We start from the raw sequence: 25,004 nt of genomic DNA on the forward strand, positions 1-25,004 counted from the left end.
TGATTGTATAATGGTATATTATCATATAATTGTATTTATAATTCAGAAGGGGCTCTGATCTCACATCTGAGCACTTCTGGAATATACAAGAATCTAAGAACGCCAATACTGATATTGGGCCAATTAATTACCCACCAGAGGAGTACAATTGATCTTTAACTGTGGTGCCATTCGATAATACTCCACTGAAACAGTGTTCACTTTAATTCAGAACGTGGAGTATCCACACTTAGGTATCGCTACCTATAGCTTAACTTCTTATTCTTGTAAAATTTCACATTTAGGAAATAATCTCAGTATCTCAATACCCTACTATGAGTTTTTTAATTTTAACCTGCACATCCCTGGATTTTAACTCTGTTTTTATGTGTTAAAAATTAAGTTATATTTTATTCAATTCGATGAGATCTCTCTAACCATTTGTTGTCTATGTTACATCTAGTTATTTTGTGTCACATATGCCTACTAGGAGTGCTATTAGTGTATTCTGAGATGGGTCTTTAACCCATCACTTGTTTGTTCTGATTAATTAATACACAGCACCACTTACCCCGATTAATAGCCAAGGAGCTAATGAATATGATGAGGGTGTAGGCAGTTTAATTTAATAGGTAGTGCCACTGAACCCCCTCTTTCTTGTTAATCCTAGCCAAAGCCTGACAAAAAGCCTGAACGTCTGGAACTTCAGCCAGACGTTTGTGTAAAAGGATAGACAGAGCTGAAATCTGTCCCTTTAACGAACTAGCAGATAAACCCTTTTCTAAACCTTCTTGTAGAAAAGACAATATCCTAGGAATCCTAACCTTACTCCATGAGTAACTCTTGGATTCGCACCAATATAAGTATTTACGCCATATTTTATGGTAAATTTTCCTGGTAACAGGTTTCCTAGCCTGTATTAAGGTATCAATCACTGACTCCGAGAATCCCGGCTTTGATAGAATCAAGCGTTCAATCTCCATGCAGTCAGCCTCAGAGAAATTAGATTTGGATGTTTGAAAGGACCCTGAATCAGAAGGTCCTGTCTCAGAGGCAGAGACCATGGTGGACAGGACGACATGTCCACTAGATCTGCATACCAGGTCCTGCGTGGCCACGCAGGCGCTATTAGAATCATCGATGCTCTCTCCTGTTTGATCCTGGCAATCAATCGAGGAAGCATCGGGAAGGGTGGAAACACATAAGCCATGTTGAAGACCCAAGGTGCTGTCAGAGCATCTATCAGTACCGCTCCCGGGTCCCTGGACCTGGATCCGTAACAAGGAAGCTTGGCGTTCTGGCGAGACGCCATGAGATCCAGATCTGGTTTGCCCCAATGATGAAGCAGTTGAGCAAACACCTCCGGATGAAGTTCCCACTCCCCCGGATGAAAGGTCTGGCGACTTAGAAAATCCGCCTCCCAGTTCTCCACGCCTGGGATGTGGATCGCTGACAGGTGGCAAGAGTGAGACTCTGCCCAGCGAATTATCTTCGAGACTTCCATCATCGCTAGGGAACTCCTTGTTCCTCCTTGATGGTTGATGTAAGCCACAGTCGTGATGTTGTCCGACTGAAACCTGATGAACCTCAGAGTTGCTAACTGAGGCCAAGCCAGAAGAGCATTGAAAATTGCTCTTAATTCCAGAATGTTTATTGGAAGGAGTCTCTCCTCCTGAGTCCATGATCCCTGAGCCTTCAGGGAATTCCAGACTGCGCCCCAACCTAGAAGGCTGGCGTCTGTTGTTACAATCGTCCAATCTGGCCTGCGGAAGGGCATCCCCTTGGACAGATGTGGCCGAGAAAGCCACCATAGAAGAGAATCTCTGGTCTCTTGATCCAGATTTAGCAGAGGGGACAAATCTGAGTAATCCCCATTCCACTGACTTAGCATGCACAATTGCAGCGGTCTGAGATGCAGGCGCGCAAAAGGTACTATGTCCATTGCCGCTACCATTAAGCCGATTACCTCCATGCACTGAGCCACTGACGGGTGTTGAATGGAATGAAGGACACGGCAAGCATTTAGAAGCTTTGATAACCTGTCCTCCGTCAGGTAAATTTTCATTTCTACAGAATCTATAAGAGTCCCTAAGAAGGGAACTCTTGTGAGTGGCAATAGAGAACTCTTTTCTACGTTCACCTTCCACCCATGCGACCTTAGAAATGCCAGAACTAACTCTGTATGAGACTTGGCAGTTTGGAAACTTGACGCTTGTATCAGAATGTCGTCTAGGTACGGAGCTACCGCTATGCCTCGCGGTCTTAGTACCGCCAGAAGAGAGCCCAGAACCTTTGTAAAGATTCTTGGAGCCGTAGCTAACCCGAAGGGAAGAGCTACAAACTGGTAATGCCTGTTTAGGAAGGCAAATTTTAGATACCGGTAATGATCCTTGTGAATCGGTATGTGCTGACCCTCTTGGATCATGGGTAAGATGGTTCGAATAGTTTCCATTTTGAACGATGGAACTCTTAGGAATTTGTTTAGGATCTTTAAGTCCAAGATTGGTCTGAAGGTTCCCTCTTTTTTGGGAACCACAAACAGATTTGAATAGAATCCTTGCCCGTGTTCCGACCGCGGAACTGGGTGGATCACTCCCATTAGTAAGAGGTCTTGTACACAGCGTAGAAACGCCTCTTTCTTTATCTGGTTTGCTGATAACCTTGAAAGATGAAATCTCCCTTGTGGAGGAGAAGCTTTGAAGTCCAGAAGATATCCCTGAGATATGATCTCCAACGCCCAGGGATCCTGGACATCTCTTGCCCAAGCCTGGGCGAAGAGAGAAAGTCTGCCCCCCACTAGATCCGTTTCCGGATCGGGGGCCCTCACTTCATGCTGTCTTAGGGGCAGCAGCAGGTTTTCTGGCCTGCTTGCCCTTGTTCCAGGACTGGTTAGGTTTCCAGCCCTGTCTGTAGAGAGCAACAGTTCCTTCCTGTCTTGGAGCGGAGGAAGTTGATGCTGCTCCTGCCTTGAATTTACGAAAGGCACGAAAATTAGACTGTTTAGCCCTTGGTTTGGCCCTGTCTTGAGGCAGGGCATGGCCCTTACCTCCAGTAATGTCAGCGATAATTTCTTTCAAACCGGGCTTTCTATTGGGCTCCACATTGGCCTTTAAACATATTGAACAAACAGCTTCATCTGTGTCAGACATGTTTAAACAGACTAGCAATAACACTAGCGAACTTGGAAAAAAACTTTTAAATAAATTTACAAGCTATATAAAAAACGCTACTGCGCCTTTAAGAAACATAAAAATGTGACACAGTTGAATTACGATGAACCAAATATGTTAAAACAACCAAATTTTAACAGAAAATGTATAAAGTTAGCAGAGTATTGCACCCACAAGCAAAAGGATGATTAACCCCTTAATACCCAAAACGGATAACAGTTGAAATAATAAACGTTTTTTATCACAGTCAAACACACTGTCACAGATCTGCTGTGACTGATTACCTCCCTCAAAACTAGTTTTGGAGACCCCTGGGCTCTGTAGAGACGTCCTGGATCATGGAGGAAGAAATAGGAAGACTGACTAAATTTTTACTGCGCAATAAAGCGCTAAAATAGGCCCCTCCCACTCATATTACAACAGTGGGGAAGCTCAGTAAACTGTTTTTATTCAGAAACAAACGACAGCCATGTGGTAAAAATCATGCCCATAAAGTTTTATCACCAAGTACCTCAGAAAAAACGATTAACATGCCAGTAAACGTTTTAAAAATGAAAATTATGAAGTGTTATTAAAAAGCCTGCTGCTAGTCGCTTTCACTGCAGTGCAGGCTCAAATATTACTTTAATATAGACAGTATTTTCTTAGTGAAATTCCATTCCCCAGAAATACCTCAGAGTATACATACATACATATCAGCCTGATACCAGTCGCTACTACTGCATTTAAGGCTGCACTTACATTACATCGGTATTAGCAGTATTTTCTCAGTCAATTCCATTCCTTAGAAAATAATTTACTGCACATACCTCCTTGCAGGTGGGCCCTGCATGCTATCCCCTGTTCTGAAGTTACCTCACTCCTCAGAATGGCCGAGAACAGCAAGTGGATGTTAGTTACGACCGCTAAGATCATAGACAAAACTCAGGTAGATTCTTCTTCTAATGCTGCCTGAGAAGAAACAACACACTCCGGTGCCGTTTAAAATAAACTTTTGATTGAAGAAATAAAAACTAAGTTTAACACACCACAGTCCTCTCACACGTCCTATCTATTAGTTAGGTGCAAGAGAATGACTGGGTATGACGTAGAGGGGAGGAGCTATATAGCAGCTCTGCTTGGGTGATCCTCTTGCACTTCCTGTTAGGGAGGAGATATAATCCCATAAGTAATGGATGACCCGTGGACTGACTACACTTAACAGGAGAAATCTAACTTTTATTGTGCCGTTATATAAAGGCGTTTATGTGTGAGTTTATAATTATTTGTTTACCAACATACTAAAATTATATAGATATACAAACATATGTCTTGTATTAGGATGGCCAAACATTTCTGACTCCTAAATTTAAGGGCTGGTTCTCTAGATTTTGAAGACATTTGTTAAGCCCTTGGGGAATACATCATTTGATAAAGGAGTCTCTTATCTTTCATCTTTGGGGTCTAATGGACGTTAAGTGTAGGCTTTAATCTTTTTCCCCAAAACTTATTTTTCAACAAAAGGATACAAATGATAACAGGCACAGCAGCAGCGACTTTTCCAATTTCTTCATCTGTCTGCATGATTTTCTTTATCCGAGCCTGAGAAATAGAAAGAGTCTGTATGAGAACATTTCCCCTAAGGGAGGGGGGGGTACACATGAGTACGTAGGTACCTAATCTAACCTCACACTAAACATTAGACTGATATCTAACACTTATACACAGTCTGTATGAGAACATTTCCCCTGGGGGGTGCACATGAGTACGTAGGTACCGAATCTAACCTCACACTAAACATGACACTGATATCTAACACATATACACAGTCTGTATGAGAACATTTCCCCGGGGGGGGGGGTGCACATGAGTACGTAGGTACCTAATCTAACCTCACACTAAACATTAGACTGATATCCAACACTTATACACAGTCTGTATGAGAACATTTCCCCTGGGGGTGCACATGAGTACGTAGGTACCTAATCTAACCTCACAATAAACATTAGACTGATATCCAACACTTATACACAGTCTGTATGAGAACATTTCCCCTAAGGGAGGGGGGTGCACACGAGTACGTAGGTACCTAATCTAACCTCACACTAAACATTAGACTGATATCCAACACTTATACACAGTCTGTATGAGAACATTTCCCCTGGGGGGGTACACATGAGTACGTAGGTACCTAATCTAACCTCACACTAAACATTAGACTGATATCCAACACTTATACACAGTCTGTATGAGAACATTTCCCCTGGGGGGGGCACATGAGTACGTAGGTACCTAATCTAACCTCACACTAAACATGACACTGATATCTAACACTTATACACAGTCTGTATGAGAACATTTCCCCTGGGGTGGGTTCACATGAGTACGTAGGTACCTAATCTAACCTCACACTAAACATTAGACTGATATCTAACACATATACACAGTCTGTATGAGAACATTTCCCCTGGGGGGGAGTGCACATGAGTACGTAGGTACCTAATCTAACCTCACACTAAACATTAGACTGATATCTAACACTTATACACAGTCTGTATGAGAACATTTCCCCTGGGGTGGGTTCACACGAGTACGTAGGTACCTAATCTAACCTCACAATAAACATGACACTGATATCTAACACTTATACACAGTCTGTATGAGAACATTTCCCCGGGGGGGGTGCAAATGAGTACATTGGTACCTAACCTCACACTAAACATTAGACTGATATCTAACACATATATACACAGTCTGTATGAGAACATTTTCCCCTGCTCCGATGACATCACTGCCAATGCACATTTCGCCCCCTATGTGCGATAGTTTTAAGTAAGGCAGTTACACTAAAGCAGCAGCTCAAATGCGATATACTGATTAACTGGAGATTAAAGCAATTTTTAAAGTTTTATATATTATATTGCAGCAGATAAAGAGGTAGTCCTCAATCAATGCACTGCTGCTTTGCAGTGCTACCCCTTATTTGACTGTTCTCTTCAAACAGTGCTGTGGCTGCACCGTGTTAAGAAAAATTTACACAATGCAGCCAGAGCAAAGCGCTGTTTAAAGAGAACAGCCTGTTGTGGAGCAGCACTGCAAAAGGAAAGTGCAAACGGTTCCCTCATGTGTCCCATTCTTTCTGCAGACATGCTGTATTTTCTGTGAGGACATCTCAGATGACAGCATGTTCTGCCTTGGGGGCCCTGAGGAAGCCTCGAATGACGTTGAAGTCACATGGGGGGTGAAATGCGCTTGGCAGTGATGTCATCAGAGTGCTTGGCACTAACTATCCACAACTCAGTGTTTTATAGTGGAACTTTGTTTCGGGCCCACCTAGTGCCCTTTGGATGCAGCTTTTGTAATGACATTTTGCTTCTGCCTCAGGCTAAAAACAGATACTAAACCCAATTTTTTTCTTTCATGATTCAGATAAGAGCAGCAATTTTAAGCAACTTTCTAATTTACTCCTATTAATTTTTCTTTGTTCTCTTGCTATCTTTATTTGAAAAAGCAGGAATCTTAGCTAAGGAGCCAGACCATTTTTGGTTCAGCACCCTGGATAGAGCTTGCCGATTGGTGGCTACATTTAGCCACCAATCAGCAAACGCAACCCAGGTGCTGAATCAGAAATGTCTCAAGCTCTAACTAAGCTAAAGGGATAATGAACCCAAATTTTTCCATTCATGATTCAGATAGAGCATGCAATTTCAAGCAACTTTCTAATTTACTCCGATTAGCAAATGTTCTTCATTCTCTTGGTATCTTTATTTGAAATGCAAGAATGTAAGTTTAGATGCCGGCCCATTTTGGTGAATAACCTGGGTTGTTCTTGCTGATTGGTGGATAAATTCATCCACCAATAAAAATGCGCTGTCCACAGAACTGAACCAAAAAAAAAAAAAAGTTTAGATGCCTTCATTTTCAAACAAAGATAGCAAGAGAATAAAGAAAAAAATGATAATAGGAGTAAATTAGAAAGTTTCTTAAAATGTGTGTTTAGTATCCCTTTAACCGGATTGGCCTTGCCCAGAATATAAGGAGACTGGAAAAAGAAGGACTGAATGTGGTAACTATATCCACATAGGTACGCAAAGTGAAACTGTATAACGTTATCACTGGACAGTGCATGTGGTAGTAAATGACCTTAACCTGCCTATACACTCACCTGTATACTGTCTTTGACTAAAGTGCATCTACCAAACTGCATGCAGTTATGTTACTGTGTACTAGGGTTGCACTGATACTAGTATCGGTACCGATACCAAGTACTTGCACTCGTGCAAATGCTCCGATACCTCCAGAACTTCTATCTTATCCATACGCCATCTTGTGCTGTTTTTTCAAACTAAGTTCCCATTTCATTTTAAGCTGGAGTGGAGACTTAACTAAAAATTGTTCACTTCTGCTCTGCCAATAAAAATTGCTGTTATTTGTATTATTGTACGTCACAGCAGTGCTCCAAAAGCTGCTACTTTACAGCTGGAAGTCTACCTGGGAGAGATCACGTACCTCATTCAGACAAACCCCCCGAAGCACTGGGCAGTTTAAAAAAACAGATTTATTGGCCCAAAAATATCTTTCTGCCCCATGCAGTCGTGTGGAAAATGAAAGACTGTATAGCTTAGTGTCAAAGTCCTAACTGATAAAAGAAACAGACATAGCTGAAACATGCAGAGATGCTTCTGTTCCTTAAAAAGGCCACTAACTTCTGAAAAACGTATTCTTATTGCCAGATTTCCGTTTATACTGCTAGTTCTTATCTTGCAAAAACATTATTTATGCTTACCTGATAAATTACTTTCTCCAACGGTGTGTCCGGTCCATGGCGTCATCCTTACTTGTGGGAATATCTCTTCCCCAACAGGAAATGGCAAAGAGTCCCAGCAAAGCTGGCCATATAGTCCCTCCTAGGCTCCGCCCCACCCCAGTCATTCGACCGACAGACAGGAGGAAAAAAAATAGGAGAAACCATATGGTACCGTGGTGACTGTAGTTAGAGAAAATTATTCATCAGACCTGATTAAAAAACCAGGGCGGGCCATGGACCGGACACACCGTTGGAGAAAGTAATTTATCAGGTAAGTATAAATTCTGTTTTCCTCCAACATTGGTGTGTCCGGTCCACGGCGTCATCCTTACTTGTGGGAACCAATACCAAAGCTTTAGGACACGGATGAAGGGAGGGAGCAAATCAGGTTGCCTAAACTGAAGGCACCACGGCTTGCAAAACCTTACTTCCAAAAATAGCCTCCGAAGAAGCAAAAGTATCAAATTTGTAAAATTTGGCAAAAGTGTGCAGTGAAGACCAAGTCGCTGCCTTACATATCTGATCAACAGAAGCCTCGTTCTTGAAGGCCCATGTGGAAGCCACAGCCCTAGTGGAGTGAGCTGTGATTCTTTCAGGAGGTTGCCGTCCGGCAGTCTCGTAAGCCAATCGGATGATGCTTTTAAGCCAAAAGGAAAGAGAGGTAGAAGTCTCTTTTTGACCTCTCCTTTTACCAGAATAGACGACAAACAGAGAAGATGTTTGTCTGAACTCTTTTGTAGCTTCAAAATAGAATTTTAGAGCACGGACTACGTCCAAATTGTGTAACAAACGTTCCTTCTTTGAAACTGGATTCGGACACAAAGAAGGTACAACTATCTACTGGTTAATATTTTTGTTAGAAACAACCTTTGGAAGAAAAACGTAGTCAGTCCACGGGTCATCCATTACTTATGGAATACCAATACCAAAGCTAAAGTACACGGATGAAGGGAGGGGACAAGGCAGGAACATTAAACAGAAGGAACCACTGCCTGAAGTACCTTTCTCCCAAAAATAGCCTCCGACGAAGCAAAAGTGTCAAATTTGTAAAATTTTGAAAAAGTGTGAAGCGAAGACCAAGTCGCAGCCTTGCAAATCTGTTCAACAGAGGCCTCATTTTTAAAGGCCCAGGTGGAAGCCACAGCTCTAGTAGAATGAGCTGTAATCCTTTCAGGAGGCTGCTGTCCAGCAGTCTCATAGGCTAAGCGTATTATGCTACGAAGCCAAAAAAGAGAGAGAGGTAGCCGAAGCCTTTTGACCTCTCCTCTGTCCAGAGTAAACGACAAACAGGGAAGAAGTTTGACGAAAATCCTTAGTTGCCTGCAAATAGAATTTCGGGCACGGACTACGTCCAGATTATGCATAAGTCGTTCCTTCTTTGAAGAAGGGTTAGGACACAGAGATGGAACAACAATCTCTTGATTGATATTCCTGTTAGTAACTACCTTAGGTAAGAACCCAGGTTTAGTACGCAGGACTACCTTGTCAATGAAAAATCAGATAAGGAGAATCACAATGTAAGGCAGATAACTCAGACTCTTCGAGCCGAGGAAATAGCCATCAAAAACAGAACTTTCCAAGATAACAGCTTGATATCAATGGAATGAAGGGGTTCAAATGGAACGCCTTGAAGAACATTAAGAACCAAGTTTAAGCTCCACGGCGGAGCAACAGACTTAAACACAGGCTTAATCCTAGTTAAAGCCTGAACGTCTGGAACTTCAGCCAGACGTTTGTGTAGAAGAATAGACAGAGCAGAAATCTGTCCCTTTAACGAACTAGTAGATGAGCCCTTTTCTAAACCCTCTTGTAGAAAGGACAATATCCTAGGAATCCTAACCTTACTCCATGAGTAACTCTTGGATTCGCACCAATGTAAATATTTACGCCATATCTTATGGTAAATTTTTCTGGTAACAGGCTTCCTAGCCTGTATTAAGGTAATCAATAACCGACTCCGAGAAGCCACGCTTTGATAGAATCAAGCGTTCAATCTCCATGCAGTCAGCCTCAGAGAAATTAGATTTGGATGTTTGAAAGGACCCCTGAATCAGAAGGTCCTGTCTCAGAGGCAGAGACCACGGTGGACAGGACGACATGTCCACTAGGTCTGCATACCAGGTCCTGCGTGGCCACGCAGGCGCTATCAGAATCACCGAAGCTCTCTCCTGTTTGATCTTGGCAATCAAACGAGGAAGCATCGGGAATGGTGGAAACACATAAGCCATGTTGAAGACCCAAGGGGTTGTCAGAGCATCTATAAGCACCGCTCCCGGGTCCCTGGACCTGGATCCGTAACAAGGAAGCTTGGCATTCTGACGAGACGCCATGAGATCCAGATCTGGTTTGCCCCAACGACGAATCAGTTGAGCAAAGACCTCCGGACTCCCCCTCCCCCGGATGAAAGGTCTGGCGACTTAGAAAATCCGCCTCCCAGTTCTCCACGCCTGGGATGTAGATCGCTGACAGGTGGCAAGAGTGAGACTCTGCCCAGCGAATTATCTTTGAGACTTCCAACATCGCTAGGGAACTTCTGGTTCCCCCTTGATGGTTGATGTAAGCCACAATCGTGATGTTGTCCGACTGAAATCTGATGAACCTCAGAGTTGCTAACTGAGGCCAAGCTAGGAGAGCATTGAATATTGCTCTTAACTCCAGAATATTTATTGGGAGGAGTTTCTCCTCCTGAGTCCATAATCCCTGAGCTTTCAGGGAATTCCAGACTGCTCCCCAGCCTAGAAGGCTGGCGTCTGTTGTTACAATCGTCCAATCTGGCCTGCGAAAGGTCATCCCCTTGGACAGATGTGGCCGAGAAAGCCACCCATAGAAGAGAATCTCTGGTCTCTTGATCCAGATTTAGTAGGGGGGACAAATCTGAGTAATCCCCGTTCCACTGACTTAGCATGCACAATTGCAGCGGTCTGAGATGCAGGCGCGCAAATGGTACTATGTCCATTGCCGCTACCATTAAGCCGATTACTCCATGCACTGAGCTACTGACGGGTGTGGAATGGAGTGAAGGACACGGCAAGCATTTAGAAGTTTTAATAACCTGGCCCTCTGTCAGGTAAATTTTCATCTCTACAGAATCTATAAGAGTCCCTAGGAAGGGAACTCTTGTAAGTGGTAATAGAGAACTCTTTTCCACGTTCACCTTCCACCCATGCGACCTCAGAAATGCCAGAACTATCTCTGTATGAGACTTGGCAGTTTGAAAACTTGACGCTTGTATCAGAATGTCGTCTAGGTACTGAGGTCACCCGCTATGCCTCGGCGGTCTTAGTACCCGCCAGAAGTGATCCTAGAATTTTTTGTAAAGATTCTTGGAGCCGTAGCTAATCCGAAGGGAAGAGCTACACACTGGTAATGCCTGTCTAGGAAGGCAAATCTCAGATACCGGTAATGGTCCTTGTGAATCGGTATGTGAAGGTAGGCATCCTTTAGATCCACTGTGGTCATGTACTGACCCTCTTGGATCATGGGAAGGATGGTTCGAATAGTTTCCATTTTGAATGATGGAACTCTTAGAAATTTGTTTAGGATTTTTAAGTCCAATATTGGCCTGAAGGTTCCCTCTTTCTTGGGAACCACAAATAGGTTTGAATAGAATCCCTGCCCGTGTTCCGTCCGCGGAAACTGGGTGGATTACCCCCCATTAGTAAGAGGTCTTGTACACAGCGTAGAAACGCCTCTTTCTTTATTTGGTTTGCTGATAACCTTGAAAGATGAAATCTCCCCCGTGGAGGAGAAGTTTTGAAGTCCAGGAGATATCCCTCAGATATGATCTCCAACGCCCAGGGATCCTGGACATCTCTTGCCCAAGCCTGGGCGAAGAGAGAAAGTCTGCCCCCCACTAGATCCGTTTCCGGGATAGGGGGCCCTCTCTTCATGCTGTTTTGGGGGCAGCAGCAGCGGGTTCTTGGCCTGCTTGCCCCTGTTCCAGGACTGGTTAACTTTCCAAGCCCTGTCTGTAACGAGCAACAGCTCCTTCCTGTTTTGGAGCGGAGGAAGTTGATGCTGCTCCAGCCTTGAAGTTACGAAAGGCACGAAAATTAGACTGTTTGGCCTTTGATTTGGCCCTGTCCTGAGGTAGAGCATGGCCCTTACCTCCCGTAATGATAGCAATAATTTCTTTCAAGCCGGGCCCGAATAAGGTCTGCCCTTTGAAAGGAATATTAAGCAATTTAGATTTAGAAGTCACGTCAGCTGACCAGGATTTAAGCCATAGCGCTCTGCGCGCTTGGATGGCGAATCCGGAGTTCTTAGCCGTAAGTTTGGTTAAATGCACAACGGCATCAGAAACAAATGCGTTAGCTAGCTTAAGTGTCTTAAGCTTGTTGATTATTTCATCCAATGGAGCTGAGCGACATGGCCCTCTTCCAGAGACTCAAACCAGAATGCTGCCCGCAGCAGTGACAGGCGCAATGCATGCGAGGGGCTGTAAAATAAAACCTTGTTGAACAAACATTTTCTTAAGGTAACCCTCTAATTTTTTATCCATTGGATCTGAAAAGGCAACAACTATCCTCCACCGGGATAGTGGTACGCTTAGCTAAAGTAGAAACTGCTCCCTCCACCTTAGGGACCGTCTGCCATAAGTCTCGTGTGGTGGCGGTCAATAGGAAACATTTTCCTAAATATGGGAGGAGGTGGTAAAACAGGCACACCCGGTCTATCCCACTCCTTGCTAATAGTCTCTGTAAGCCTTTTTGGTATACGGAAATACGTCAGTACAACACCCGGTACCCGCATAGTATCTATCCAACCTACATAATTTCTCTGGAATTGCAACCATGTTACAATCATTCAGAAGCCGCTAATACCTCCCCTAGCAATGTGCGGAGGTTCTCTAGCTTAAATTTTAAAATTGGAAATCTCTGAATCCAGTCTCCCCCTGGATCAGATCCGTCACCCACAGAATGAAGCTCTCCGTCCTCACGTTCTGCAAAACTGTGACGCAGTATCTGACATGGCTCTCATCTCATCCGGCGCGCTCTATCCTTAACCCAGAGCTATCGCGCTTGCCTCTTAATTCTGGCAACTAGATAATACATCTGTCATAACAGTAGCCATGTCTTGCAAAGTGATTTGTAAGGCCCTCCCTGATGTACTTGGCGCCAAAAAATCCGCACCTCTCGAGCGGGAGGCGAAGGTACTGACACGTGAGGAGAGTTGAGTCGGCATAACTTCCCCCTCGTCGTCTGGTGATAATTTCTTTACATGTAAAGATTGACTTTTATTTAAAGTAGCATCAATGCAATTAGTACACAAATTTCTATTGGGCTCACAATGGCCTTTAACATTAGTGAACAAAGAGATTCATCTGAGTCAGACATGTTTAAACAAACTAGCAATGAGACTAGCAAACTTGGAAATACTTTTCAAAATTAATTTACAAGCAATATAAAAAAAACGTTACTGTGCCTTTAAGAAGCACAGAAAAAACTGACACAGTTGAAATAACAATGACCAAAATAGTTATAGCAAACCAAATTTTCACAGTAAATGTATAAGTAGCAAAGGATTGCACCCACCAGCAAATGGATGATTAACCCCTTAGTACCCAAAAACGGATAACAATTATATAATTAACGTTTTTCTCACAGTCAAATACACTGTCACAGGACTGCTGTGCCTGATTACCTCCCTCAAAATGGATTTTGAAGACCCCTGAGCTCTCTAGAGACGATCTGGATCATGGAGGATGAAAGTAGACAGATTGTGACTGAATTTTTTACTGCGCAAAAAAGCGCTAAAATAGGCCCTCCCACTCATATTACAACAGCTCAGAAACTGTTTCTATGCAGAAAACAATAATGGCCATGTGGTAAAAATCATGCCCTAATAAGTTTTATCACCAAGTACCTCACAAAAACGATTAACAAGCCAGTAAACTGTTTTAAACAATACATTAATTGAAAGTTATGTATTATTATTAATAAGCCTGCTACCAGTCGCTTTTACCTGCAGTTAAGGCTCATACATTATTTTCAGTATTAACAGTATTTTCAGAGTCAATTCCATTCCTTAGAAAAATACATTCAGTGTACCACACACACACACACACCAGCCTGATACCAGTCGCTATCACTGCATTAAGGCTGAACTTACTTTACAATGGTATCAGCAGTATTTTCTCAGTCAATATCCATTCCTCAGAAAATAAATTACTGCACATACCTCATTTGTTGCAGGGGAGCCCTGCATGCTATTCCCCCTTCTCTGAAGTTACCTCACTCCTCAGATGAGAAACAGCCAGTGGATCTTAGTTACGTCTGCTAAGACCATAGAAAAAAACCCCAGGCAGATTCTTCTTCTAATGCTGCCTGAGAATAAACAGCACACTCCGGTGCCATTTAAAATAAACTTTTGATTGTAGCAATAAACTAAGTTAAAAAACACCACAGATCTCTCACAGCTTCCTTTTTAGTTAGGCTGCAAGAGAATGACTGAATATGATATGTGAGGGGAGGAGCTATATAGCAGCTCTGCTGGGTAATTCTCTTGCAGTTCCTGTTAGGAAGAGATATATTCCATAAGTAATGGATGACCCGTGGACTGACTACACTTAACAGGAGAAACCAGGCTTAGTACGCAAAACCACCTTATCTGCATGAAACCCCAGATAGGGCGGAGACACTGCAGAGCAGATAACTCTGAAACTCTTCTAGCAGAAGAAATAGCAATCAAAAACAAAACTTTCCAAGATAACAACTTAAATATCTATGGAATGTAGACGGTTCAAACGGAACCCCCTTGAAGAACTGAAAGAAAACTAGATTTAAACTCCAGGGAGGGAGTCAAAGGTCTGTAAACAGGCTTGATCCTAACCAGAGCCTGAACAAATGCTTGAACATCTGGCACAGCTTGCCAGTCGTTTGTGTAGTAAGACAGATAAAGCAGAAATCTGTCCCTTTAGAGAACTCGCAGATAATCCTTTATCCAAACCTTCTTTCAGAAAGGAAAGAACCTTAGGAATTTTTATCTTATTCCATGGGAAATCCCTTGGATTCACACACAGGCAGATATATCTTTTCCATATTTATGGTAAAATCTTTCTAGTTACGCCCGGTTTTTCTGGCCTGAACCAGAGTATCTTTCACAGAATCTGAAAACACCACGCTTTGATAGAATCAAGCGTTCAATCTCCAAGCCGTCAGCTAGAGGAGACCAGATTTGGATGTTCGAATGGACCCTGAACAAGAAGGTCCTGTCTCAAAGGTAGCTTCCATGGTGGAACCGATGACATATTCACCAGGTCTGCATACCAAGTCCTGCGTGGCCAAGCAGGAGCTATCAAGATCACCGAGACCCTCTCCTGTTTGATCTGGCTACCAGCCTGGGAATGAGAGGAACACGGTTGGGAAAAACATAAGCTAGGTTGAAGGTCCAAGGTTGCTACTAGTGCATCCACTAGAGTCGCCTTGGGATCCCTGGATCTGGACCCGTAGCAAGGAACCTTGAAGTTCTGACGAGACGCCCCATCAGATCCATGTCTGAATGCCCCAATAATTGAGTCAAACTGGGCAAAGATCTCCGGGTGAGTTCCCACCTCCCCCGGATGGATGTCTGACGACTCAGATAATCCGCTTCCCAGTTTTCCACACCTGGGATGTGGATCGCATATAGATGGCAGGAGTGATCCTCCGCCCCATCTGTATTATCTTGGTCACTTCTTTCATCGCCAGGGAACTCCTTGTTCCCCCCTGATGATTGATATATGCAACAGTCGTCATGTTGTCTGATTGGAATCTTATGAATCTGGCCTTTGCAAGCTGAGGCCAGCCCCTGAGAGCATTGAATATCGCTCTTAGTTCCAGAATGTTTATCGGGAGAAGAGACTCTTCCCGAGACCATAGTCCCTGAGCTTTCAGGGATTCCCAGACCGCGCCCCAGCCCACTAGACTGGCGTTGGTCGTGACAATGACCCCACTCTGGTCTGCGGAAGCTCATTCCCTGTGATAGATGGCCCAGGGTTAGCCACCAACGGAGTGAATCTCTGGTCTTCTGATCTACTTGAATCACTGGAGACAAGTCTGTATAGTCCCCCATTCCACTGTTTCAGCATGCACAGTTGTAATGGTCTTAGATGAATTCGCGCAAAAGGAACTAGTCCATTGCTGCAACCATCAACCCTACTACTTCCATGCACTGAGCTATGGAAGGACGTGGAATAGAATGAAGAACTTGAACAAGCGCTTAGAAGTTTTGACTTTCTGACATCTGTCAGAAAAATCCTCATTTCTAAGGAATCTATTATTGTTCCCAAGAAGGGAACTCTTGTTGACGGAGACAGAGAACTTTTTTCTATGTTCACCTTCCATCCGTGAGATCTGAGAAAGGCCAGAACGATGTCTGTATGAGCCTTTGCTTTTGAAAGGGACGACGCTTGTATTAGAATGTCGTCCAAGTATGGTAACTACTGCACTGCCCCTCGGTCCTAGAACCGCTAGAAGGGACGCGAGTACCTTTGTGAAATCCTTGGAGCAGTGGCTAATACCGAATGGGAGGGCCACAAAACTGGTAATGTTTGTCCAGAAAGGCGAACCTTAGGAACTGATTATCTTCTTTGTGGATAGGAATATGTAGATACGCATCCTTTAGATCCACGGTAGTCATAAAATTGACCTTCCTGGTGATAGTGGGTAGAATCGTTCGAATGGTTTCCATTTTTGTACGATGGTACCCCTGAGAAATTTGTTTAGGATCTTTTAAATCCAGAATTGGTCTGAAGGTTCCCTCTTTTTTGTGAACTACGAACAGATTTGATTAAAATCCCATTCCTTGTTCCGTCATTGGAACTGGGTGTATCACTCCCATCTTTAACAGGTCCTCTACACAATGTAACAACGCCCTGTCTCTTTATTTGGTTTGAGGTTAAGTGAGACATGTGGAAACCTTCCCTTGGGGGTAGTTCCCTTGAATTCCAGAAGATAACCCTGAGAAATATTTCTAGCGTCCAGGAATCCTGAACATCTCTTGCCCCAAGCCTGAGCAAAGAGAGAGAGTCTGCCCCCCACTAGATCGGTCCCGGATCGGGGGCTACTCCTTCATGCTGTTTTGTTAGCGGTAGCAGGCTTCTTGGTCTGCTTACCCTTGTTCCAGCCTTGCATCTGTTTCCAGGCTGGTTTGGACTGTGAGGCATTACCCTCTTGCTTAGAGGATGCAGAATTAGAGGTCAGTCTCGTTCCTGAAATTACGAAAGGAACGAAAATTAGACTTATTCTTGGCTTTGAAAGGCCTATCTTGTGGGAGGGCGTGGCCCTTTCCCCCAGTGATGTCTGAGATAATCTCTTTCAATTCTGGTCCAAAGAGAGTTTTACCCTTGAAGGGGATGTTAAGCAATTTTGTCTTGGAAGATACATCCGCTGACCAAGACTTTAGCCAAAGCGCTCTGCGCGCCACAATTGCAAACCCTGAATTTTTTGCCGCTAATCTAGCTAATTGCAAAGAGGCATCTAAAATAAAAGAGTTAGGCCAACTTAAGTACGTGAACTCTGTCCATAACCTCCTCATATGGAGACTCTACTGAGCGACTTTTCTAGTTCCTCGAACCAGAACCACGCTGCTGTAGTGACAGGAACAATGCACGAAATGGGTTGTAGAAGGTAACCATGCTGTACAAAAATCTTTTTAAGCAAACCTTCCAATTTTTTATCCATAGGATCTTTGAAAGCACAACTATCCTCGATAGGAATAGTAGTGCGCTTGTTTAGAGTAGAAAACTGCCCCCCTCGACCTTAGGGACTGTCTGCCATAAGTCCTTTCTGGGGTCGACCATAGGAAATAATTTCTTAAATATAGGAGGGGAGAACAAAAGGTATGCCGGGGTTCTCCCACTCCTTATTCACTATGTCTGCCACCCGCCTTGGGTATAGGAAAAGCGTCGGGGTGCACCGGAACCTCTAGGAACTTGTCATCTTGAATAATTTTTCTGGAATGACCAAGTTGTCACAATCATCCAGAGTAGATAACACCTCCTTAAGCAGTGCGCGGAGATGTTCTAATTTAAATTTAAATGTCACACATCAGGTTCAGCCTGTTGAGAAATTTTTCCTGACTCTGAAATTTCCCCATCTGACAAAACCTCCCTCATGGCCCCTTCAGATTGGTGTGAGGGTATGACAGAACAATTATCAGCGCCCTCCTGCTCTTCAGTGTTTAAAAACAGAGCAATCGCGCTTTCTCTGATATGCAGGCATTTTGGATAAAAATATTGCTATGGAGTTATCCATTACAGCCGTCAATTGTTGCATGGTAATAAGCATTGGCGCGCTAGATATACTAGGGGCCTCCTGCGTGGGCCAAAACTGGTATAGACACAGAAGGGAGATGATGTAGAAACCATGTCTACTCCCTTCATCTGATGAATCATCTTGGGCAACTTCATTATCTGTGACAGTATTGTCCTTACATTGTTTGGACGCTATGGCACAATTATTACACAATTAGAAGGGGGAGACACATTGACTTTCATACATATAGAACATAGCTTATCTGAATGCACAGAACATGTTAAACAGGCTTAAACATGTCAATAAAGCACAAAAAACCGTTTTAAAACAAAACCGTTACTGTCTCTTTAAATTTTAAACAGAGCACACTTTATACTGAATATGTGAAAAAATATGAAGGAATTGTTCAAAATTTACAAAAATTTCACCACAGTGTCTTAAAGCATAAAAAGTATTGCACACCAATTTTCAGAGCTTTAACCCTTAAAATAACGAAACCCGGAGCAGGTTACAGATTTAACCCCTATACAGTCCCAGCTACAGCCTTTGCTGTGACTTTACCAAGTCCAGAGGGGAATACGATACCAAATGATGCCTTCTAGGAACTTTTCCAACTACTTTCAGGACCTCACACATGCATCTGCATGTCTTGCTCTCAAAAACAACTGCGCAGTAATGGCGCGAAAATGAGGCTCAGCCTACAACTGGGAAGGCCCTTTCTGACTGGAAAAGGGTGTCTAACATAGTGCCTGACATTAAAAAAACGTTCCCCAAGTTTATAAGTGTGAATTATCAGAATAAACATGTATAAAATGCCAAATAAAGCAATCGATTTAGCCCATAAAAGTGTCTACCAGTTTTATAGCCCATATTAAGCCCTTTATTCTGTTTGAGACTAAGAAAATGGCTTACCGGTCCCCATGAGGGGAAATGACAGCCTTCCAGCATTACACAGTCTTGTTAGAAATATGGCTAGTCATACCTTAAGCATTAAAAGTCTGCTAACTGTTTCCCCCCAACTGAAGTTACTTCATCTCAACAGTCCTATGTGGAAACAGCAATCGATTTTAGTTACTGTCTGCTAAATCATCTTCCTCTCACAAACAGAAATCTTCATCTTTTTCTGTTTCAGAGTAAATAGTACTACCAGCACTATTTTAAAATAACAAACTCTTGATAGTAGAATAAAAAAACTACAACTAAACACCACATACTCTTAACCATCTCCATGGAGATGTTGCCTGTGCAATGGCAAAGAGAATGACTGGGGTGGGCGGAGCCTAGGAGGGACTATATGGCCAGCTTTGCTGGGACTCTTTGCCATTTCCTGTTGGGGAAGAGATATTCCCACAAGTAAGGATGACGCCGTGGACCGGACACACCAATGTTGGAGAAATTATGCTTAAAAACATACTGTACTCTGAGGAACATCCTTATCTTATATGTCAAGGTATAAGTAAAGATAGACAGATATATTAATCATATATTTGGCTAGTCAGTAGCAAATGATTCATTCATTCAGAAAAATTTGACTTCACTCATGTTCAGTTCTCCCCCCATTTAGTATGCAAAGTTATTCTAAACACCCAAGTGAGGACAATAAAACATTTGGTTTTATTTAACTTTAACAGCCATTTCAAGAGACCATATGTTTTACTACCTGTAAATGTGTGATAAACTTCCTACTCCTTACAACGTTGCCTAGAAGTCTGGTCTAGGTGATATATTTTGTGAAAAAGTAACCATTTACATTTCACATGCAAATTGACCCCATGATATGTAAGTGGGGCAATGAAAACTTGGCCAAGCAAAGACATATGTTATGATATACTACTAAAATAAAAAAAATATATATATTTTTTTTTTCCTTTATACAGCCTGAAAGTTTAAAATGACTATATAACAGTCTATGATCTGCTGGGTTTTATATAATTTTGAGCACTACATAGAAAATATATATATAATATATATATATCACACAGAGAAAACCCAGCACTCACTTACAAGCTCTCAGCTAAGATTTAAAAGCAAAAATGGAAAGGTTAGTCACCGCATCTGGCCAAATGGGACAAGCTCAGGTACCACGTCAAGGTCGTCTCCAATACCGGAGACCGTAAAACAGCCACACAATGCAAGCTTTCAATCCAAACAAACTGAAAACAAGGGAAGGGTGCACAGGAATATGTAACCACCCTAGACATATACAAAACACGGAAGGGAACTGCACTCTCATACCGGACCGGGTACACATCCCATGACCCTGCAACATGCTCAGCCCCTGGGTGCCACTGGCACTCACAGGAAGCTGTGCTGTCCCCAGAGCCACAATCAGTTAAACCCAGACAGGTCTGGGTGCAAGAACCATAGGGAAAATTAACAAACAAATTAATACAACCACACAGAGAAAACCCAGCACTCACTTACAAGCTCTCAGCTAAGATTTAAAAGCTCTGGGGACAGCACAGCTCCCTGTGAGTGCCAGTGGCACCCAGGGCTGAGCATGTTGCAGGGCCATGGGATGTGTACCCGGTCCGGTATGAGAGTGCAGTTCCCTTCCGTGTTTTGTATATGTCTAGGGTGGTTACATATTCCTGTGCACCCTTCCCCTTGTTTTTAGTTTGTTTGGATTTGAAAACTTGCATTGTGTGGCTGTTTTAGGGTCTCAGGTATTGGAGAGGACCTTGACGTGGTACCTGAGCTTGTCCCATTTGGCCAGATGCGGTGACTAACCTTTCCATTTTTGCTTTTAAATCTTAGCTGAGAGCTTGTAAGTGAGTGCTGGGTTTTCTCTGTGTGTTGTATTAATTTGTTTTGTAATTTTCCCTATGGTTCTTGCACCCAGACCTGTCTGGGGTTAACTGCTTGTGGCTCTGGGACAGCACAGCTTCCTGTGAGTGCCAGTGGCACCCAGGGCTGAGCATGTTGCAGGGTCATGGGATGTGTACCCGGTCCAGTATGAGAGTGCAGTTCCAGTATGTATGTATATAATATATATATATATATATATATATATATATATATATATATATATATATATATATTATATATATACACACACACACACACACACACACGTACATATATTCAGACAACATATTATATTAAATAAATAATTGCTGTATTGAATAACAACTACATTAACAATATTGCAAATAGACATATGAATGCTTAAATCATTTCTAACAATTATTTCTATTTTTATTTGCAGACAACCATTGGTCATAGGCATCAAGTTATATATTCAGAATTTGTTAGAAATGTGAAACATGCTGTATTTGCATAAATGCAATATCAGGATTTTAAATGCCATCAATCTAGAATAATTAGCAGTATAAATTATTTTAATAGAATATAATGTTAAAGACACTATTTTTATATGAGGTGGGACAAGTCTTGAATCTGAATATCATCTGGTAAATTGTGTGTGTATATATATATATATATATATATATATATATATATATATATATATATATATATATATATATATATATATATATATATACACACATATACATATACACATATACACACGTAATATTTTAAAAACAAAAATATATGCATAGTAACTATAGTTTAAAGTATAGTTGAGAGATTTAAAAGAGCAGTTTATATTTTAGTTTATATTCATAGCCTATATATTGTTAAACAAATCCTTGATGATGCTAAATTGTTTTAGCTGTGCAAATATAGAGTTATAACTCAGAGTTTGAAATAATATATATAACTTTTAGTGTTTAAATTAGAGTATATATACTGTCCTATTGTTTAACTAAGCATTGTTAGAATTGTATTGCTTTGATGTTAGCAGTTAAAAATCTTGGAATCTCATTGTGTTAACTGAATGAAATTCTACTGTGGATAAGATGAACTCGTATGAACTCTGCATAGCATATTTTAATCGTTTTTAAACGCATATAACAGACTCATACTCTGGTTATATCCCTGCCATATACTCACATATTATTGGAGAGTACTGCTAAGATTCATATAAATATACTGATATATATAATTGCAGGAAAGAGTGTTAATAGGACAAATTAAGTTAATTCCTATGAACACTCATCTTACAATTATAGGACTAGATTTAGATTACATTTGATTGTTAAGCTTTACCAATGCGCTGTTAACATTTCCAACTCCATAGACTTTAATGGAGTTGGACATGCAATGAGAGAATCGTTAAAGCTTACCGGTCAATGTAATCTATTCCAGAGTGTTGTTCCCCCATGATTAAAAAGTGCACTGTTATATTTTTTTAATGTAGTGCACTTTTGGTTGGTTGTGATTTTACATAGATCCTGCTATACGACATACCATGATGCCATAAAGCTACAGCAATGCATAGTGGCGTCCTCTGGTTCAGGTGCTGCGCATACCCTTTATCATTTTACTCACCACTCTGCTACAATGCATGTTTCTATACTGCTTACTTTGTAAAGCTGCTTGCATGACTATCTGTAAAATTAGTATTAAGTTAATGCAGAAAGTTAAGGGGGTAGTAACAAGGTTCAGGTTGGAACCAAACGTTATGGAATAAGGTATGTTTATTCCTTGCTGAAATAAAGGCTTTTTTATACATTCACCGTGAGTGCCTGTCTATGGATACCTACAAGGGTTGGAGTCGGACCCAGGTTGTTCACAAGTGCTGGTGTATGTATGTATGTATGTATGTATGTATGTATGTATGTATGTATGTATGTAAATTAAAAAGCGGTTTAAAAAAAAAAAAAAAAAAAGTGTATGCTCTGTCTGAATCATGAATGTCTAATTATGACTTTACTGTCCCTTTAAATACTACTAGTTCAGTCCGTAGCCACACCCCTACATCATATGCATTAAATGCTGCTACTAACCCCGCTCATAGCCACACCCCTACATCATATGCATTAACTCCTTAAGGACAAGGCCATTTTTCAATTCTTTTCCCTGAAGGACCAGGGCTATTTTTACATTTCTGCAGTGTTTGTGTTTAGCTGTAATTTCCTCTTACTCATTTACTGTACCCACATATTATATACCGTTTTTCTCGCCATTAAATGGACTTTCTAAATATACCATTATTTTCATCATATCTTATAATTTACTATAAAAAATTTTTATAAAATATGAGGAAAAAATGGAAAAGAAAAACCCACACTTTTTCTAACTTTGACACCCACAATCTGTTACTCATCTACAATCACCCAAAAAAACACCCATGCTAAATAGTTTCTAAATTTTGTCCTGAGTTTAGAAATACCCAATGTTTACATCTTCTTTGCTTTTTTGCAAGTTATAGGGCAATAAATCCAAGTAGCACTTTGCTATTTCCAAACCACTTTTTTTACAAAAATTAGCGCTAGTTACATTGGAAAACTGATATCTTTCAGAATCCCTAAATATCCATTGACATGTATATATATTTTTTTAGTAGACATCCCAAAGTATTAATGTAGACCCATTTTGGTATATTTCATGCCACCATTTCACCGCCAAATGCGATCAAATAAAAAAAAAAATTGTTCACTTTTTCCCAAATATTTTCACAAACTTTAGGTTTCTCACTGAAATTATTTACAAACAACTTGTGCAATTATGGCATAAATGGTTGTAAATGCTTCTCTAGGATCCCCTTTGTTCAGAAAAAGCAGACTTATATGGCTTGGCGTTGCTTTTTGGTAATTAGAAGGCCGCTAAATGCCACTGCGCATCACACGTGTATTATGCCCAGCAGTGAAGGGGTTAATTAGGGAGGATGTAGGGAGCGTCTAGGGTTAATTTTAGCTTTAGTGTAGTAGACAACCCCAAGTATTGATCTAGGCCCATCTTGGTATATTTCATGCTACCATTTCACCGCTAAATGCGATCAAATTAAAAAAAAAAAAACGTAAAATATTTCACAATTTTAGGTTTCTCACTGAAATTATTTACAAACAACTTTTGCAAGTATGGCATAAATGATTGTAAATGCTTCTCTGGGGTCCCCTTTGTTTAGAAATAGCAGACATATATGGCTTTGGCGTTGCTTTTTGGTAATTATAAGGCCGCTAAATGCCGCTGCGCACCACACATGTATTATGCCCAGCAGTGCAGGGGTTAATTAGGTAGCTTGTAGGGAGCTTGCAAGGTTAATTTTAGCTTTAGCGTAGAGATCAGCCTCCCACCTGACACATCACACCCCAGGATCCCTCCCAAACAGCTCTTTTCCCTCCCCCATCCCACAATTGTCCCCATCTTAAGTACTGGCAGAAAGTCTGCCAGTACTAAAATAAGTTTTATATATATATATATATATATATATATATATAATATATATATATATATATTATATATATATATATATATATATATATATATATATATATATATATATATATAAAAAATTGCATAGCATATTTACATATGCTGCTGTGTAGGATCCCCCCTTAGCCCCCAACCAGCTCTCTAACCCTCCCACTCTACCTTACTGGGAGCCATCTTGGGTACTGGCAGCTGTCTGCCAGTACCCAGTTTAGATAAAAATGCCTTTTTTTTTGTTTATTTTTTTTCTGTAGTATAGCTTCCCCCCCATAGACAAAGCACCACCCCCTTTTTTTTCCCCTTTCCCCTTCTCTCCCTCTTCATTTTATGGCTATACTAGTATGCTGTGCTTTAATTAATAGGCTCCCCCCCAATAAAAAATGTACTTAAACTATTTTTCCTGGAATGTGGGGGGCTTTTCGTCCCCTGTTAAGAGGAAAAAAAGTAATTCACCATCTGAAACTATATAAACCAGACATTGTCTTCCTTCAGGAGACTCATTTGAGTCTCCAGGAAGCAGAGAAACTAAAAATGGGATGGATTGGGGAAGTA

The 25,004-nt window shown here is 41.5% G+C and overlaps 1 protein-coding gene across 1 annotated transcript in view; it reads right to left on the minus strand.

Moving 5' to 3' along the window:
* The window catches only part of LOC128665801 (dr1-associated corepressor), a 105,736-nt gene that overhangs the window by 75,475 nt on the left and 5,257 nt on the right, over positions 1–25,004 (minus strand). The window contains exon 2 of the mRNA XM_053720008.1: positions 4,658–4,730. Coding sequence (XP_053575983.1) covers positions 4,658–4,730 — 73 coding nt within the window. The remainder of the gene's footprint in view (positions 1–4,657; positions 4,731–25,004) is intronic.

This window comes from Bombina bombina, chromosome 7 (assembly GCF_027579735.1).
Source record: "Bombina bombina isolate aBomBom1 chromosome 7, aBomBom1.pri, whole genome shotgun sequence".
In the NCBI taxonomy this organism is placed as follows: Eukaryota; Metazoa; Chordata; class Amphibia; order Anura; family Bombinatoridae; genus Bombina; species Bombina bombina.